A 20,510-nucleotide genomic window follows, 5' to 3' on the forward strand; every position below is an offset into this window, starting at 1 on the left:
TTCACATGTCTTAAACAATAAAACCCAACTAGAACCTGTATTTTATGATTGTATTTTAATAAGGATAATGACAAGTAATATATAATGTGATTTTACCCTCACTAATACAACAAATGTAACTGGGGGATTAAGACTTTTGCACAGTACTATATATATATATATATATATATATATATATATATATATATATATATATATATATATATATATATATATATATATATATATAGCAAGATTAAATTAAGCACTTTGGTTGCTTTTTATCATTTTGTCTGAAAACCAAACATACAATGCAATTAGAAGAATGCATAAAGTGTGTACTGGTTTGCTCTGTACTTCACCGCGAACAGTGCATGCGGTGGTAGAAGCATGTAGCTGCGATCGCTTTTCTCTTTTTATTTGGTTTCGAACACACTATCATTTAGATTTAGGGAAGGGGTTCTGTGGGTCAGTCTTTATCAAACTGGTATACCAGGAGTGCCTAATCCTGTTCCTGGAGATCTACCTTTCTGAAGAGTTCAGCTCCAACTCTAATCAAACTCAACTAAACCAACTAAGTAGGATGTGAAGGAGCACTAGGTAATTAACGACGATTGTTTGATCAAGGTAGCAGATGAACTTTGAAGGAAGGCACCGTTAATCTCAAGGAACAGGATTGGGCACCCTTGTGGTACATTATACATGACAAAATTTTAGCTTACCCAATATACCTGTACCTCATGTCTTTGGACTTGTGCGGGAAACCATAGCACCCGGATGAAACCCATGCAAACGTGGGGAGAACATGCAAACTCTACACAGAAATGCCAACTGACCCAGCCGAAGCTCGAACCAGTGATCTTCTTGTTCTGAGACAACAGCACTACCCACTGTGCCACCGCATCACCCTTGCACAGCATTTAATAATCATAATTCAAATTCTAATTGTATTTTTGCATAAGAAAAACATTTAAAGTGTCAATCTAATATGTTGTGTTTGCACTGTAACTTTGTAAGTAATAGTGTAAATGCACTTTGCAAAATTTAAGGGACATAAGTTTTGGTTTGATACCAGTTTTTTGCTAAATATTTATTTTGTTTATGACAGGGTTTTAGGTTTTGTTTATTGTTTTGTCTTTGTCTGGCTCTAAGGATTAAGATTTTTTTTTTGTTTGGCATCTCTCAAGTATCAAGACATGAGTTGTCTCTTTCAGTTATGGCTAACCCTATATAGGATTAACAGTACATCGCAAAGTTTGCCTGGTCAACCTTAAGAACATACTGTATGTTAAGTAGGCAAATTCAGAAGCTGCATATTTAACTATAAAGGTGTCATTTATTATTCTATTGTTTTAAGTAGCCTACATTAACTCATTTATGTTTTTAAATGAATAAACTCACAAAAAATAATAAAAAATGCTAACAGAATGACAGTATTCACCAGTGGACTGAAAACACCAATGTTTTCTGAAAATGCACAGCTGTGATTGCTTGAGAGCTTCTTGGGCACATCATATGTTTTCCAAGTTGTATAATTGCACAGTGTAAAAAACATCAGAATATTTATTTGACACCATTTTCCCTTTGTTGTAGTATATGTGAACAACCATGGAAAAAAGCATGCATGCTGCAAAAATACTTTGGCAACAACACCCACTGTATTTTATTTTATTTTCCACTTCTTGAGTTGTCTATATTCACCCTATTTAAAGTTTTTTTTTTTTAAATCTATTTTTTTATGTGTAATCTAGTGCGTATTGTAAATAATGTATCTGTGAACTTCATTATTTTGTAAAAAAAAAAAATATTTGGCCTAAGAATCCATTAATACATTAACCTATACATTAATAAATACATTAACCTTCTCTCCGCCTTGAAATTACTTTCTTAATTTCTGGTCAGATGGGATGCCTTTCGGGAGGAGCTATCAGGGCATGTGTCGTTTTTACTCATCTTCCAACAATCCAATCAGTTGGTAAAAGACGAAATCATGCACCTCCACACACATTTCCTTTTAATTTCAGGACCGTTTCAATATTTAAACTTCCGTTGTATGCTGACTTCAAATACATAATTCATTGACTATTTACAGTTTTAAAAAATTATGCACGCATGCTCATCAAATAATTAACATTTCGCAAAGACAATAATTTGTCAATTGCAATAGACTTTGCAATACAGTAGCTATATGTTCAGTATGTTCGACATTTCCTCAACTACTAAAACAACAAGACAACCTTTTCCCCCAAATAGGAAACATTTTACAAAGGCCATGAACCAGGCTTTACACTGACGTTTGCTTTGCAGAACGTGAGGTGGAGCCTTCAAACCATAAAACCGGCTGCACTCAGAATTTTTTTTTTTTTTTTTTTTTGATACTGGAAGCCTTTCGTCTTTTATCGGGTAGGACAAAAACTGACATATTCGACCTGTATACGGAGAAGCACATCAACAAATTTGGAAAACTTAAGTGAAAGGCACCGATTAAGATGATCGGGTTGTTATTAAACGTTATTTTAAAAATTTCAGAGCGACCATGATCCCTATTTTACGACATGAATCATAGACTGTCTTTCGAACACTTAGGCTTTGTGTTTTTCACCTCATGTCGACTCTCGTCTGCTGAAAATACGCAGTCCAGGCCTATAGTCTCATAATTTCCATACAGTGAGATCACAAAACTCACAACACTAAATCAAAAGCTAGACACAACAGGTCTTTAATAAAATCGTCCACATGCCGTCCATGTATGCAAGAAAATTGATAGAATGTAAAAATCAGACATATGACATCCGTGATTTAAAACGATTTGACACGACATATTTAGTTTTGCAGTTGCACGTTGTTACTGTATTGCAAAAAAAATATCTGGAAATTAGATACTTTTAGGTGTGTTAAATACGTTGATCTGCAGACATTTATTCAATAATGTTTAACGTGCACACAGCCGCATACCCGATTTAACCCGAAAAAAATAGTTGCAGTTACTAAGCTAATCCATTTACATAGATTCGATGTTATTATTATTTTTTTAAGTTTATTTAATAACAAGACAACAATACAGATTTACGCTTCGTGCAGTGTACTAATTTTTATATGTGAATCTCGATCAGTCTTTTGACAAACGTTAGGTCAGGTGTCCTTGAAAGACTCCAGATAATGGGAAAAGCGCGTGAGGTATCCTTCTTCTATGACCACTGCTTCATCTTAATTACTGAACATCGGTTTATATTGTGTGAATTACCGGCTCTGAATTACAGCAGAAAAGTATTAGGATTAATTCAGAGAAGTACACTTTTAACAAAACAATTACAAACACAACATGGTAGCTATTCTGTTAAAAATATACAATAATATTGATTAAATAAGAAAGTAAGTAAATAAATAAGACGCCTGTGCATTTGCTAAATACTTGATCTATTATAACAAAGAATTAAAATCTGAGTTAAATATTATACGCTTTATTTTAAATGTAGGTATGTACACTCAACCAGTAAATCATATCCGAATAGCCTATATGTTACTTGGTTACCTATGATTACTCAGGTAGAAAACATTGGCTGTCCTTTATTTATATGGACTCCTAAATTGGACATTAACGCCACACTCGCCTCTTGGAAATAAATTATATCACTTTAATATTCAGAATTAAAAAATAAAAAATCCATTAAAATTATAATAATAAAATATCTTCACTTATATGAAGAAATGTCATGCACTAAAAAAACAGCACTCATCTATTAATACTTCACAGTAGTACTGTGGTATTTTGTTACAAAACGTTAAAAAGCGAAATAAGTGTCATAACCATACAACATGTCATGCGATTGTCATTTTTTTGCTTCTATTGCTGTGCGCTAGATGTATTTTAAACTGAAGAATAAAAACGTGAATTGAGCATGTCAAGTGTTTATCTGCCACTAAACACATTGTCAAGAAAGATCAAGAAAAATTTGATGTACTCTCACTCTTATTTCTTTCTCGTTTTCTCGAATTTTAAACGGAACCATTCTAAATAGGCTATCTCTGTAATAAACACAGTTTCTTGTAAATTTATTTTCTTTGCAAATCATTATATCATTTAATACTTTTCGCGTGTAGTAACATTTATAACTAAAACGTGCAGTTATACGGATCTGCCTAACTGCAGGAGTTGAGCTCCTACATGTTTACGCAGCATTCTTTTTATTGAAATTTAAGTCGATAAAAGCTCATGAGATCACCTGCATACCTGGATATCCCGTGCAAGACTCCGGGGAAGTGAGTTCGTCGTCTGTATGAGGTTTCACAAATGTGCCAGTGAAGCAAATTTTGATAGCCGTTTCCCTCTGCTTTCCTCATTGTGTATACACAAAATATGACCACAAAGTGTAATTTCCTTGTTTATCCAGAGGAGGGAGACTTTTGGCTCTGTGCTGAAAAATGTTCCCTTTAATAGGTTTTGACCACCACGACTTTAAACTGACTTTTTGAAAGGTTTAATTCTGACGCACAACACTCACCTTGAAACGATATTCAAGGTTACACGATAACAGCTTTTTTACACACCGTGTAATACTTATGTGATGTCCATGTCTATTTTCAATGGCGCTAATTTGTGGCACTCCATGCCCCTCACAAACTATTAGTTGCCTCTTCTCACGCTACACACCAGACTGGACACTTTAGCTTATTCGTTTAAGCCAGCAGTTCGACCACATGTTGAGTGATCTTGAAGGATACTTTTCGTGTGTTGACGTAAAGACGTTTGAGCTTCACACATGTACGGATGGTGACACCACTTCTTGTTCTATTGGGTCGTCTGTAAACTTTTACTAGTGACATTTTGTGAGCTAATAAACTATACCTTCTTTACTTCCACAGGAAACTCTGTGTGCATGATGTGATAGTGTTGACCTTTGGAGTCCAGTCAGTACTGATAAACTCCATTAACGTGCAAGATACCGGGTCTTCTTTGAAGCACATGCTCTGATAAATTAATTAGGTTTACCCAAGTGTCCATAGCTTAACGAATTTATAAAAATCATATTTCTCTATTCCACAGTTTATCGAATCTTCTTTACATTAATGGAACAATATCATTCATTTATTATTTTCCTTTGGTTTAGTCTCTATTTCGCCACAGCAGAATGAACCGCCAACAAAGCATTGTTAGTCCACCAAACTAGATTAAACTAAAAATATATAATTATGAATCAATAAAACTTGTGTCAACCAGCAGCAAATATTTAATAGGTAGTTATATCATTTTAGACATTTAAGAACTATGAAGTAAATAAAGCACTTGATATTTCAGGTGTTATCATGAAAATTTAGTAATTATAGTAAAACCAATAGTGTTTTTGGAGCCAGTAAAGCACTTGAATATGTTGTGGTTATGGCAACCATATAATTATAATAAATAGTGTAGTCTGCTAAGTTTTCTTCTATCATTTTATACTACAATACACTACAGTTTAATGTAGTAAAAACGAAATGTAGAAAAAAAAGGAAAGTATTTATTATGGTTTTTCGCTATAATTAAATGCAGTATGCTGTAGCAGTCATTAAGTTGTAAACATTACAATTTATAAAAATATGTTAAACTTTACAATAGTATGGTTCAAAACATTATAGTAATTAGCGTACTTTAAATCCATAGTATTTTTCTTACATTTGTTATTATCGGTGCTTTTGTCGCATGCATGGTTAAATCAAGTTTTCCCTTGACTAAGCTTATTAGGCTTCTTTGCACATTTGCTCAACATGTTTTCTGTCAGAAAATGATATAGGCATTCAGGGTATATGTGCATGACAAAATAAATGTTTAATGTTTATTGCAAAAATATAAACCTACATGCTACTCCTCAACGTAGTGGCTTAAACAAGTTTCTTTTATCTGAGACCACTAATCTGGATTTTTTTTTATTGCATATATTGCTCCCTATCAGTTCTAGTTTTTAGCAAGTTTTTAACCAATATTTGCTCTTTCAGTCTCATCTGAATTGAATTGGCATATTAAAAGTTGCTTTATGCATACTGGATGGATCATACACACACACACACACAACCTATCCGAAGACTCCTGAACCAATGAGATCAACCCATTGCTCTCCGCATAACCAGTTAGACTGACGTGGATGACGCGTCAAATTAACTCCAGCAAACATCACCCTGCGGGATCAGACAAATCCCTCTTTAACGGGAGAGGATCACTCTTGTCCCATTCTACCATAGAGAAGTTTGGCATGTAGAAGTTTTGCTACCGGGCAGAAAAAAAAGTTGCAAAAGTCTTCGGAACATCTCTACACAGTTATACTGCGGACTGCATTGTTCAGCCATTGAAGGGACACTTTAACATAGACGCATCGCAAAAGCAAATGGGTAAGATCTCGATAACATCTGCATGCTTCCTTTGCAGAATGCTGCTTTATTGATGTCAAAATTAACATAAACTAGAACCTCAGATTTAACTGTAAATTATTGCTTTAGTTATGAGCATGCAGATTATAAAAATAAAGTTTCCATTGGATAGCATCCGCTATATTAATCCAGGAACATATCGAAGACAAATTCGAGTGTTAAAACACCTTAAAAGAACAGTTAATGAGAAAGAAGCTCGACATGTTTGTGTGAACATCTTTGATTTAGGTCATGTGTGTTATATGTGCCATGCTGTTTTACGACATTTATTTTCCATTGCCTAAGTTGAATGCTTTCGTGTCTTGCAGAGCAAACATACGGGGAGGTGAACCAGCTGGGGGGAGTTTTTGTCAATGGACGCCCTTTGCCCAACGCAATAAGATTACGAATAGTGGAGTTAGCCCAGCTTGGCATCCGACCATGTGACATAAGCAGACAGCTTCGGGTCTCTCATGGTTGTGTGAGTAAAATCCTTGCGAGATACAACGAAACAGGGTCCATTTTGCCCGGTGCCATCGGTGGCAGCAAACCACGAGTTACGACGCCAAATGTAGTGAAAAACATACGGGACTACAAACAAAGTGACCCGGGAATTTTTGCATGGGAGATCCGGGACCGTCTCCTCGCGGACGGAGTATGTGATAAGTACAACGTGCCTTCGGTCAGCTCTATCAGCCGGATATTAAGGAACAAGATTGGAAACCTCTCCCAACCTAACCCATATGAAAATGGCAAGCAAGCACCACCGCAGTCCAGCCTTTCCTATAACCACATATACCCGTATTCATACCCCAATGCAATGTCTCCTTCCGGGACAAAAATGAGCAGTCCTCCTGGTGTCCCTGTAACGGGTGGGCATGTAAGCATTTCCCGTGGTTGGCCTTCAGCCCATACGGTCAGCAATATATTGGGCATTCGGGCTTTCATGGATCCTACAGGTGAGACTCAAAGTGTTTTAGACAACAAACTACAGAGTGATTTGCACAAAACAAAATGACGAGACCTAAACAGTTACCACAATAGGCTATGCAGGCCTAAATATCTTTAGAAAATGTTTAAATAGTACTGAATTTAATAAAACACAGACAATAACTCTTGCCCAATATACTAAATAGGCCTTCAGCTTTACGGTATAGCAGAAAGTAAAAAGAAAATCGCGGCTTTAACATTAGGCTAAATACATTTGATCAATTTAAATAGTTTAGCAAAATGTAGGTATTTTAGTGGACTGAATAACTGTTTTAGATAGATTAAGCAGATTATATTGTTTTGGATTTCTGTAACCAACCACTGTTTATACGAATACACATGCAAAATATAGCCTATATTTAATGTGAATCCTATATTTAACTTTGTCGGGATTAACGAATAAATGTTTATCACACGTTAAGCCCTTCATGTAGTTTAATACTTTTTGTTGTTTTGTTAAATACATTGTCAAAATGCTATATTCGAATATATAAAATTTTCTTTTACTTTGTAAATTATCACTGTAAACTGATATGTTTATTTGGACTTTTGGATTTGGATAATGGACTTAAAGCAAACATGTATGCATATTCAGTTTATACATATTAATAGGCTACTTATTTCGTTTAATACTATTTACCGTGTTTAAAAAGCGCTTTACACTTGTGTTTTGAAGACTATTATAAAGTTTACAAAATTAAATGAAATGGAAGAATATTAAATTGGGCATTAGTTATTTCCAAAAGTAATCCTTATTCAGCTTGAGGTAATTCTCAATTGGTTTCTCTCATTCATTATTTTTCTAGCTATTGCTAGCGCTGAAGGATACGCACCGAAAATGGAGGATTGGGGTGTCAATAGAGCGACATTTCAAAGTCATGGAGTCAATGGAATAGACAAATCATCCATTGATGCAGACATAAAATACCCTCAGGTACTTTATCAATTATAAACTTGTATTGTATTCTTTCAGATAGATATCTTAAAAACCACAATATTTTATGTAGGCCTATCTGTGTAATTACACACGTAAGCACGATGTAAATTCATATCGTTCCAAAAATATGATCGTTTTATAGTCTAAAGTTTATTTATTAGGTTATTAATAGTTCTGTTGAATGTGTGTTAAAAATATAGCCAAGCACGGATAATGTGTTATCTTGTTATGTATAATTTGCATATTGTATTTTCCTGCTTCTCCTCTCTTTGTCTGCTCTTTGGTATTGATGGGCTTTTTTCTGATTTTCCTTTAGCCTTCGTCGACCCTGTCTAGCTATGTCCCGGCGTGCGCGTACTCTCCCTCCAACCAATACGGCGTGTACAGTGGTCCAGCAGGCGGTTATGTGAGTCCAGGTCACCATTGGCAGGCCCAGGGCACTAGTCTTACCCACCCTGGCGGTGGCGTAGCGATGCACCCGAGTGACATCCATTCTTCTATGGCGTTCAAACATGCAGTACGAGATGGTATGCACAGTTATACTTTGCTATCAGTCCGATAATTACTGTCAGCCAATGTGGATGAAATTTGCGTTTGCTCTCAAATAAAACACCATTATTGTTCTTCTACAAATCATTAGGAATGCACATAAATTTGGTATGAGAATGAGGTCATACATGCAGGGTAAAGCATGATCTCAACAGTGGCCTATGCTACCTGCATCAACATTTTATTACTTCTACATGAACGCATTACTAATAATGATTAATGCCGTTTTCACATTTTAAACATTTCACATTAGCTTAACAGAAGAGTTTATCTCCCCAAATTAATAAATTAAAATTAAAGTCTTATCTCAGCTGAGGCCTACATGCTTATCTGAATCAACATTTTAATCAATCTACATGAGTGCATTACTGGGCTTAATAATGACTAATGCCGTTTGCACATTTTAAACATGGCACATTAGCTTAACAGAATCTTCATAAATTAATAGTTAAAAATAAATGATATAGGCTACATTATTGAATAAAGATAATTTTCGGGAGATATAAAAAGACTTAATACGTTCCGAAAGTCCTTTTTAGAATATATTTTGTTCATTTTTAGGAAATGCATTTGATATATTATGAAATTTGATTTAAGTACTATTTAGAGCATACCCAAATTCTATAGGTTTACATTACGTGGAACTTTTTTAACAGAAAGAACAGTGCGTTAATGAACATGCGGAGAGTTACGACGTGTTTTCTCTTTAAATATGCTCTTCTGCTTGTCCTCCACAGGAGACAGAAAACCACCGAGTCCCCTTAGCAAGCAGCAGCACGAAGCCTTGTCTGGTATACACGGACTCAGCCTTTCTACCTCATCCTCGTAACAGCACTGACACGTCCGTTATAGACATTATCCCATTTCAACAAAGCAAACCGTAAGTTAAAGCAATTCACATCATTGGACTGTGTTAGAGCCCGTGTTCAACGCTCTCTGGGAATTCTGGGTTAAATTGAATGAATGTATATGACTTACTGTAACTATAACTGTCTCCAGGCTGCGTTGTTTGGTGGTTGGCTATTTAAACATTGTGTCATGCTGGTTTTGTCTATGTTATTTATGACAGTGACTGCATGCAAAGTGAGATTCGTCACTTTAAAGCTAAATTACGCATTTTAAAGAAAATGAAAAGGCATTTCATGGACTTGTAGATTAAATAAACCTTATGTGAACAAAGTAATAAATTGTTAATGTAAATACGGATAAAGCTTTAGTTATATATTTTTATAAATCCATGTGTAAATATGCTAAATAAAGGTATTGTATAAAAAGAGCTGGATTCACTATCTTTGTCTTTCATTAGAACATGATTAAAAGTTTTCACATTTTGCCACGGTGTATTGAACTTTCTCTATAAACTATTGTTATCTTTATGCTAATTTTCCCTTCATTTTTAAGTGTGCTTTTTAAAACTATCAGAAAAGGGGCTTTAACATTTATATTTCTCAAAAAGAGAATGTTTCATGGGGTGCGCACTGTGATAAGGCTGTTCAGCTTTTTTCTCATGTGCGCTACTGGGCGTAATGGTGCTTGTCCGCATTTGGCGCCTCCAGTGATGCTATCTGTGTTGATGCTGGATTCGTGCCACTAGTGGAAATAAAATCAATCAATTAATACATAAAAAGTATCAAATAAGAAAAACGAGGTTATATTGAAAAAAGAAAAAAAACTTTTTACATTTTGTTTAAAACGTTGTTAATGATATATGGCTGTTTATGGGTCGCTTTAAATGATAATATTGGCTAACAATAATAAACTGCATATAAATAATACGCCAAACCAGAAACGATATTTACCTTATATTTAATTGAGGAGTAAATTTTTCGAAATACACCTAAAAATGGAGTGTTTATGAAGGCCCGTAATGCAACCTTTCAACTCTTCCTCTTCGTCTGTGACAACAGAGTGCATTTCTGTGCTATGTATAAAAATATAATTAATGTAATAAAATTAATTTGATAGATTAGAAATTTAATATTGAGTACACATTGCAAGCAGATGTTTTAGCAAACAACCCGATCCCGGAAAGGGTGCCCTATTGTTTTAATTAATAGGCTATGTTAAAACAAAGTAATCCTTTCTAGTATATATTATATTTCGATAAAGTATATTTTCGATAAATACATTAACAGTATAGTCAAAGTCAAATGCAACAAGCTTTATTTTGCACGTGTTAGCTGTAACAACTTTCAAGTTTGATTAATTTGATAGCCAACTTGTTATCCAACAAATAAATGAACACAATTTAATACTTGCACGAATACGCTTACTAATTGCAAATTTATTTGTCTTATATATGTTTATATGTGTTCTTTTTAATCATTTTCAAGCAGAAGCTCTGCAATTTCTTTGTATTTTGTGTACAATGAAAATAAAGCCTTTAATTAAATTCAAATCAATGTAATATTTAACAACAAATGGCCAAATACTTATTACAGTAAGTCGGATCGAATATTTGATCACGATCATACATCGAGTGATTTAAAGGTTTTACAAATGCAAATACAATTAATAATAATAATAATAATAATAATAATAATAATAATAATAATAAGAAGAAGAAGAAGAACTAAGATATAAGATGAGATAAGACAAGTTCTGTTTGGTTTATTTCTGAAAACTCCGTATCTTAAATTTTATTTTCGTTCAGTAAATAATGTGCCCATAGAGACGGAGACCAATGCTTAGACCGTATTGGTAGACTGTCTATCAATGCTTGTACTGTTTCCTGGCTAATTAAAGATTTCGGTGACTCTTAGTAAAAAAAAAAAAAAAAACTAAATCATTGTATATTAGCCAAAGATTAGTTTAGCATATTAATTTGATAATGCTTCGTTTTCTCAACAGAAAAAGGCTTTTAAATATATTTATTTTATCTATTTATCTGCGTTGGTTAATACATTATTATAACATAATTGCTGTTTGATTAATCTACTTTGAAACTTTCTAAAATTATATTATTTTTATGATTAAGTAAACTGTTTGATAGCAACAGCATATGGGTCTAAATTAATTTGTTATTTTATCAGTAACCTTTAGACTTTTCCACCCCCGTTTATATAAGCATAAAAAATGATGAAAAAAAGAAAATATGAAACCTGAACAAACACACAGTGATAATAAAATATAACCTGCAAATCCAGAAACTCAGTAGAAACCCCAGTTGTTTTATTTACCTAGACTTTAGGTGGGGAAACCATTTGAAAAAATCTAAAGCAATAAAACAAAAACTAGACAAACATCACATATAGCTCACACGCTAGTAGTACCAGATATATAGTGTTGTAATAACTTTACTTAATCGTTTGATCTCTCCCTTTAATGATGCAATGCAAAATTTCAAGTTTTTCAAATTTAAGTTTTACTTAAATTATTTGCTTATTTTAATGCGTCTTTGCGTACAGCTTTCCAGTTTAAAACTTAAATTAACGTCTTACAATGTCTTGTTTATAATGTCTTGCTAATCATAAAAATGGCCGCATCAACAGTCTCAGTTATCAGGTATAACAGCGGGGTTGTGATGCTACTGTTAAAAAATATGACAAATAATGTTTGAACTGGTAAATCCACTAACGCTAAACCTTTTCTGCTGACTCAGCGTGGCCATACTGAAAAACACTATATTAAGGCAGATGGTAAAAGAGAAACCACCATGATGAATCCAAGTGCCAAGTAGCTTTTCCCCAAGCTGAGGTAAATAGCAGGTGCGCAACACCATCACAATTATGCTACATTTAATTTAGAGACAACATAAAACCATATTGCATAAATACAAAAATAACATTTTTAAATTAAAAACAGCTACACTAGTTAAAACAGTTTTTCACAGAAAAATGGTTCATTGCAAAGTGTTGCAAACCATTTATATAAGTAAATTTATATAATAACCAACTTTTACTTTAGCTTTTTACAACACTTTATTAAAAAAAATACACACACAATCAACACTCTATTATTAAAAATTACAATTTAAAAAAAGTAACATATAAGATCAGTGAAAAATTATGTATTGTCACAGTTTATTTCTGTGAAAAGTTCTGTAAAATAGTTGTAATATTGATACTGCAAGATAATGTTATGTAAAGGTTATGAAAACACTTTAGGATGAAGATAATTTAACTATAACTAACAGAGCATATTTAAAATCACATGTGCATTTAAATGTGTATAGATCATGAAATAAGGGATGTATAATGAGTTCAAATGATTTTCTAGAGTGGATTAAAATCTTAGTAACTAGGATGGTTACTAGATTTTTGTGTTTACATTTGAAAGACTTATTATTAAAGTGCTAACTCATCTGACAAAATGTCTATTAGATGTCTATTTTCAAATGTTAAATATAGCATAGAATGTGTCTTAAAGATGGTTAAAGCATAGAATGTCCATACGGCAGACATTACGGCTAACATTTCAACAGTGCTATATAATTTTCTTAAATTTAAACATTTATAGTCACTCATATCAAGTTATTAGCTGTTCAAATCTTCCAATCTTGTGTCCTCTATTAAATTTCAACTTCAGTCGACAAATTCAGTATTTCAGTTCTGCCCTGTGAAACCATAAATTGAAAAGTGTGTAACTTTTTTTTCTCTTTTTTTGTTTTTTGAGTAACAAGCTAAAATGTATCACAGCAGTGAAACAAATCTCATCTGTTTAGCTACAGAACAGAGAGAGGTATTGCTTTACTGAGTCAGTCCTCTCACAACATTATATTTATTCTCATAAAATTGCCATAAGGTAAAAAGCAAAAAGCACATGACAAAAAAAATTACTAATAGACTGTTTAAACAGTGCTCTTTTAATTTGTATAATTTTCTTATGTACACTCACTGACAACATTGTTGTTGCCTATACAAGTTTTAGGAAAAACAGTGAAATAACTTCTAGTTGACCATTTAGTATCAGAAGTGGTTTATATGAAAGGCAAAGGCCTCTAAATTACGCTTATTTTACCAAAATAAAATGTTATGATGCCTTTGTTTTCAATTATTTTATTAGGAGAGTAAGGTCTGACAGGTGCTATCCTGCTGAAGAATTTGCCCTCTCCTGTGATTTGTAATGTAAAGGGCAGCACAGAAGTCTTGATACCTCGAGCTGTTGATGTTGCCATCCACTCTGCAAATCTTTCGCACATCCCCATACTGAATGTAACCCCAAACCATAATTTTCCCTTCACCAAACTTGTCTGATTTCAATAATGGGTCCACGCAGGTTCCAATAGCTCTCCTGCAGTATTTGTGATGATTGTGATGCAGTCTAATAGATGATTCATTGGAAAAAAATCTTTCCATTTACCAAATGATCAACTAGAAATCAAGTTAGTATTTGTTGCTTTACAACTGGGATTGATGAGAAGTCTTTTGTGAAGTAGTGTACACTACTAAAATACTTACATTACTAATTTTAGGCTAGCAGGCAAAAATTCCACAATTTGGTTCCCTTAAGAAAGAAGACAGATTGACCAAACAAGGTCTTATACTTTGAAACAAGACAGCCACCATTAGAAGTTGCCCGTGTTTCTCTGTGGGAGGTCTGATGCCCACTAATTATATCAAAATACAGCAGTGTTATTTAACAGAATTATTATTCAAGCATTTAAAAACTATTTAAGATAACTAAAATTAATGAAACTATCAAAGCTAAAAAGGTTATGCTTGCAAAAACCTCACAATGATGCATCACATAGGCTTTAAATCCATAACTTTAATTGATTGTTTATCAATAAGCTTCAATGTGGTTAAAGAGGCTTGAGACCATGATGTAATGCAATATGACAAGAATAAAAAAAATTGTGCGCATGCAAAATTTTTTGGATATGGATAATCTTCTATAAAAATGAAAATAATTTAGACTTGCTTGACCTTCTTACAACTATTTTTAACATTCAAAATTTAAAATTCAGGTCTAGAGTTATGCCAACCTATTTTTCAATAACTTTATTTTTAAACAGCACCTCAAATTCATCCCTTGCAGGCTATTTCATACGCTGATAAAATGATTCTGAGTGTTTGTAAATATTATGAGGTTTAATTAGTGAAATCTACAAAAAAATGTAAGTTTGTAGCTTTACATAAACAAATGTAGTTTAGAATTCATCAGGGTTTGTTCAAAACACAAAACATTGGGCATTTTTTTTTTTATCAGTTTTTCTGAGTAATCTCAGACAAACATTTTTTGTACTCGTAGACAACATAACATAACCTTGTTAAATTAACTAAGTAACTATTCCCCTTTGTCTTTGACTGGGAAACCCCAATTGAAAGAAGAACATGCGGACGAAATAAGGTAAGAATTAAGTAATTAAAGTTAGTTATAGGTTCATTAACATTTGTTTTACAACAGTTTTGACATTGAAACAAAGACAGCTGTAAACTGTAAAAGAAATGTGCTTTATATGGATTTACTAACATAAAAAGTAAGCTGGTATGTGGCAGTTAGTTGCTGCATGTGCTAATAAGTTGAAACTAACATTTGCAAATCTGACTATAAAATAATGCATGTAGTGAAAAATAATGTTAGATTGTATTTTTAGAGCAGGATTAGTAGTTAGATTCTTTCAGTTTAATTTCTTCACACAAGAATCTAGCTTCAATATTTGACCAGACTGTTTATATGTTGTAGTGACATTAACTTCTTAATTCATGTCAGGAGTCCAAAATACTTAGGAATTATTTTATCTTAAATGGAATATAAACAAGTAGGCCTGCATAATATTTGTATGCAACTATGCTTTGATTTATTTCTGCTCACGTAGCTGCACTGATGGCCTCTGTTAAAACAAAATGTACATGTTTGGGGAAACACTGATTTATTCTCACGTTTATAAAATATTCTATCAAGATGGCGGTTTTATATTCTTTAACTTAAATTACATGTAAAGGGCCTTTCAGAAAAGCTCTTATTGGTCTTAAGCCCTCTTTTCAAACATTATTTAAAGTCAAGATAATGCTAAAAATCATGTTAATTATTATGCAAGCCAGACTAGCAAATTAATAAAAGTGCCTCAGATACCCAGTGCTAGTTTCAGCATCTTTGTTCTCTCCATTGAAAATGCTGAAAAAATGTTTATTTTTATTTCACAACATTTTTAAATAATGATTTCAATTAAATTTTACTAGTTAAACTATTTGATATGGATTTGGATTATTGCATTGGTCAGTTAATAATCATTAAACACTCTCCCCAACAGATGATTCACTTGACAAGTGCACTGGATAACGGTATGTAATGTTCAAGAAATTGGTTGATTGTGGTAACTGTTTACAAGCTGATTGCTGTGCATCAAATTCAGATTTGGACAGGTGGAAGATAAGTTAATGGTGACAATTTTAATATGTCATGTTATATATTTGTAGGACAACAGCATTGACTCCAGAAGACAAACTGTTATCAGAGGCTTAATACTCTTCCTTGGTAAAAAAAAAACAGAGTTTATCGAAGACTACCAGGTAATATATATATATTGTGTGAAAACTTTTAACAAATTAAGTGTTAAATTGTACAAAATGCATGTTATTTTTTATTTAGTACTGTTTTGAGTAACATTTTATTTACAAGATGTTTACATATAGTTTAAAATACAAAAAACTAGCTCAAAATATTAAATTAGCCCCCTGCAAAAGTTTACATACATTGGGATTTTAATATGGTTTGTGGTTTTCTGATGATCTACGAGTGTACATGCATACAAACGTTATGTTTGTACTGAAAAATTGAACTCCTCTTAAAAGTTAAATCCTCTATGTCCTGCACATTCTTCAGTTTTTCAGCATCTTCTGCAGATTTGAACCCTTTCCAGCAGTCTGTTTTCACTCTGGGGATGATTGAGGGACTCAAACAAAGCTATTAAAAAGGTTAAACAGTCACTGATGCTCCAGAAGTAAATGCAAGGCAGTAAGAGCCTAAAAACTTTTATAATCTAAATATTAAGGTAAATTGCAATTTGCTTTTTGGGAAATATGCAGGTGTTTTCAGTTTTTTAAAGTAAAATATGATATTTTAAAATTATATTTCAACAAAATAACAAAAAAAAAAAAATTACATCATCATCCTGTTTAAAAGGTTCACCCCTGGCTCTTAATGCCCCGTGATTCCTTCTGAAGCATCAGTGAGCATTTGAACCTTTTTTAACAGTTGTGTTTATGTCCCTCACAGTTGTGTTTATGAATCTCATTATCATACACTGCTGGAAAGGGTTTAAATCTGCTGAAAATGATGAAAAACTAAAGAATCTGCAGGACATGAAGGATTTTTCTAAGGAACAGCAGTCAGTTTAACTGCTCAGAAAAAAAAAAAAAGACTCATGAACCATAACTATAAAGTAGAAAAACCAAGGGTGAGTAAACTGTTTAATGTTTAATTTAAATGTTTAGTTTAATGTCACTTTAAGCTGTAGAATTGTTTTGAAAAATATCTAGTAAAATATTATATACTGTCATCATGGAAAAGATAAAATAAATCAGTTATTAGAAATACGTTTTTAAAACTATTATGCTTAGAAATGTGTTGAAACAATCACAGAAATTAGGGGAAAAAATAAACAGGGGCGCTAAAAATTCAGGGGGGCTAATAATTCTGACGTCAACTATATATATATATATATATATATATATATATATATATATATATATATATATATATATATATATATATATATATATATATATATATATATATATATATATACTGAAAAGTTTATATATATTGGTTCCATATTTTTGTTCAGAGGGACAGCAAACTATGTGCATTCTTTACATTAGCAAATATAAATTTGAATTTTAATTATTTCTGTGATTTTTTTTTTCTCTACAGGTTTAAGATGACAACGATTCCATAACCATTCAAGAGCACGACTGTTCACTTGTTCCCAACATCTTTGTGGACAACAAATCCAGGGGATGAAGGTCATAAGAAAGCTGAAATAGCCATAGAGAGGGCAAATGTACTTTTTGGAGCAGAATCTTGCACCTACTGTACCTCATGGGCCGCATTTATGCACTGGAACTAAGCTATCCAAAGAAACTCAAATACAACTTAGAGGTCTTTCATAAGGGCTTCTTCAAACTTCACGACAAACAGTAACATGTTCCCCAATGTCTACGATCTCAAGGTCAGCTTTTGGCCTAAAAGCCATATAAGACATTGTTGATAGTAGCAGGATTTTGTTGCGTCACTTCACTTACATTGTAAAGTTCAGAATCTTCAGGTTTACCAAAAGTACTTTTTGAAATGGCTTTTTCACATTTGGATTATACTTGTGGGTTAGCTGAAGGATTAGTTGACCAAAACAATTTTATTTTTTTTTTACTGTTTTCTCTCCCAAAAGTGGTTTCAAACCTTTGTTTCTTTCTTCTGTTGAACACTAAAGAAAATTATTTAAAGAAAGCTTATTCTGTAACCATTGACTTCTACGGTAGGAAAAAACAAATTTTTCTGTTCAACAGAAGACAAAAAATGTTTGGGTGAGAAAACAAGTAACAAGTAAAAGGTGAGAAAATGATGACAGAATTTCTATTTTTGGGTAAACTATCCCTGTGCTTGTGAAGTTTTTTTTTTTTGTGTGTGTGTTTTTTTTTTTTTTTTTTTGCTCATTGTGAATGTAATTTGATTTACAGCATTATCACTTAATATAGCATATGTTTAGCATATGTAGGATGCGTAAAAAAAAAGTCTATCTAAAAAAGGTTTAGTTTTCTGTGAAGATTTTTCACTTGCTTGTTTACAATGCGTATGTTACTGTTTTGGTTGTAGCTAAGGATTAATAAACACAAGTACTATTGTGTAGAAAATAGTCTGAACCATCCATATTAAGTCCTTTGTATTCTATCATTTTATATGTTTTGATGGAGTAAAAACAAATGGTATGTTGAAATGTATATTGAAGAAAAAAAAATAAAACCTGTCATTTTTCACATATCTTGTAATTTCTTTACAAAATTTGCCAGCTTTATGTAATATTTTGTATGAGTAGTCTACACCTACTTGAAATTTGTAATATAGACAATAAAAAAAAGATGTTGGTTTCAATACAAGTTTATAACTTGTATTCAATGCAAGTTTATAACTGATTAGGTTATGTAGATCCCACACACAAAACAATGGTTAGAGAAATAGAAAAATTAAGTAAAGTTTATGTGAAAATTTTATTTCGACAAATATAAAAATTAAGTAAGTTCTACAAGGCCTAGTATTGTTTCATCTACATAATAAAGCTATGCAAATAAATTCATTACTTTTTTTAAGTAAATGAAGCAGAAAATTTTTATCAGTGTATAGGAGAAGCACAAATAAACTTTTGTTTTCTTAACATTCACAACGTAAAACCCAACAGTCAACTTTATTAAATGAAATGAGTGTAGATAACTCAAAATTTACTGAAAGTTAATTCTACTCATTTGAAAGAGATTTGAAAATCAGTGTTGAAGGTAATGAGTTAATTAAAAACCTCATAACTATAATTTAAATAGAGTAAGTTCACAGTACTCATATAGATTAGTTTTTTTTTTTTACTCGGTTTGTTGCAATCGTTTCCTCAAAGGTTTGAGTTGCACCGATGTGTTTTAGCAGACACACAGATGACATCTGTGTCACCTGCATACTACATACTTAGAAATAAAGGTACCCGAGCTATCACTGATGTGGTACCTTTTCAAAAGGCACACATTTGTACTTTAAGGGTCCATATTGGTACCTCAAAGGCATATATTAGTATATTAGTACTCAATTATTATGCACTAGTACAAAAAATTCAAATAAAACTAATGAATGTTTATAGGAATAAATATCTAGGTAACCACATTGCTATTCATCATATCCTATTGAATAGCTATCATAATGCATAATTACTATTATTAGTCACTGGAATACATAACAGTCTATATATATATATATATATATATATATATATATATATATATATATATATATATATATATATATATATATATATATATATATATATATATATATATATATATATATATATATCCCCCTGAATTAATAGCCCCCCTGTTTATTTTTTCAACACATTTCTAAACATAATAGTTTTAATAACTCTCATTTAACTGATTTCTTTTATTTGCCATGATAATAGTACTTAATAGATAATAGACACCTCTATACAGCTTAAAGTGACATTTGAAGGCTTAACTAGGTTAATTAGGTTGACTAGGCTGGTCAGGGTAATTAGGCAAGTTATTGTATAACAATGGTTTGTTATGTAGACTATTGGAAAAAAATATATACAGCTTAAAGGGGCTAATAATTTTGACCTTAAAATGATTCTTAAAAAAATGAAAACAGCTTTTACTCTAGCCAAAATAAAGCAAATAAGACTTTCTTTTTCAGTTTTATAGGTTGCTCTGATCATCCTTTAACAGTAACATTCTTATTAAACTCAAATGAAGTCAGTTTAACTTAAACTGTTTTAAACAGCAAAAAAAAAAAAAAGTTTCGTTCAAAGTACATTTTTTTAATTTAGGAAAAAATATGGTTTTTGAATTTGACCTGTTTCATTCAATTTTCCTTAAATCAATAAAATAAAACTTTTAGAAAAAAAAATGAAAGCATTACTTTTTCTCAAAATAGTACTTTTAATTTGAACCAGCAGATTTGCTGTGTGATGTTATGTGACCACATGAAAAAAAGTTATTGCTTATGTGCTTTTCCA

At 32.2% G+C, this 20,510-nt stretch overlaps 1 protein-coding gene across 6 annotated transcripts; it reads left to right on the forward strand.

The window, feature by feature from the left end:
- The first annotated feature begins 6,094 nt into the window (after positions 1 to 6,094).
- pax1a (paired box 1a) lies at positions 6,095 to 18,754 on the forward strand. 6 transcript variants are annotated; one of them, XR_012392779.1, is made up of 8 exons: positions 6,143 to 6,342; positions 6,690 to 7,319; positions 8,157 to 8,284; positions 8,604 to 8,814; positions 9,574 to 9,716; positions 16,032 to 16,062; positions 16,198 to 16,290; positions 17,654 to 18,754. XR_012392779.1 is itself a non-coding variant. In NM_001080592.2 (5 exons), exons 1-5 carry the CDS (start codon positions 6,339 to 6,341, stop codon positions 9,663 to 9,665), a joined length of 1,065 nt encoding a protein of 354 aa, NP_001074061.2. In that variant the 5' UTR covers positions 6,095 to 6,338; the 3' UTR covers positions 9,666 to 10,112. The 6 variants fall into 6 exon arrangements, 2 of the variants coding, with proteins under 2 accessions (NP_001074061.2, XP_068070533.1); XR_012392778.1 differs by lacking the exon at positions 6,143 to 6,342 and adding an exon at positions 12,438 to 12,532 and having other exon boundaries at positions 6,671 to 7,319; XR_011006905.2 differs by lacking the exon at positions 6,143 to 6,342 and having other exon boundaries at positions 6,671 to 7,319.
- Positions 18,755 to 20,510: the final 1,756 nt, after the last annotated feature.

Source organism: Danio rerio, chromosome 17 (assembly GCF_049306965.1).
Source record: "Danio rerio strain Tuebingen ecotype United States chromosome 17, GRCz12tu, whole genome shotgun sequence".
NCBI classification, from domain to species: Eukaryota; Metazoa; Chordata; class Actinopteri; order Cypriniformes; family Danionidae; genus Danio; species Danio rerio.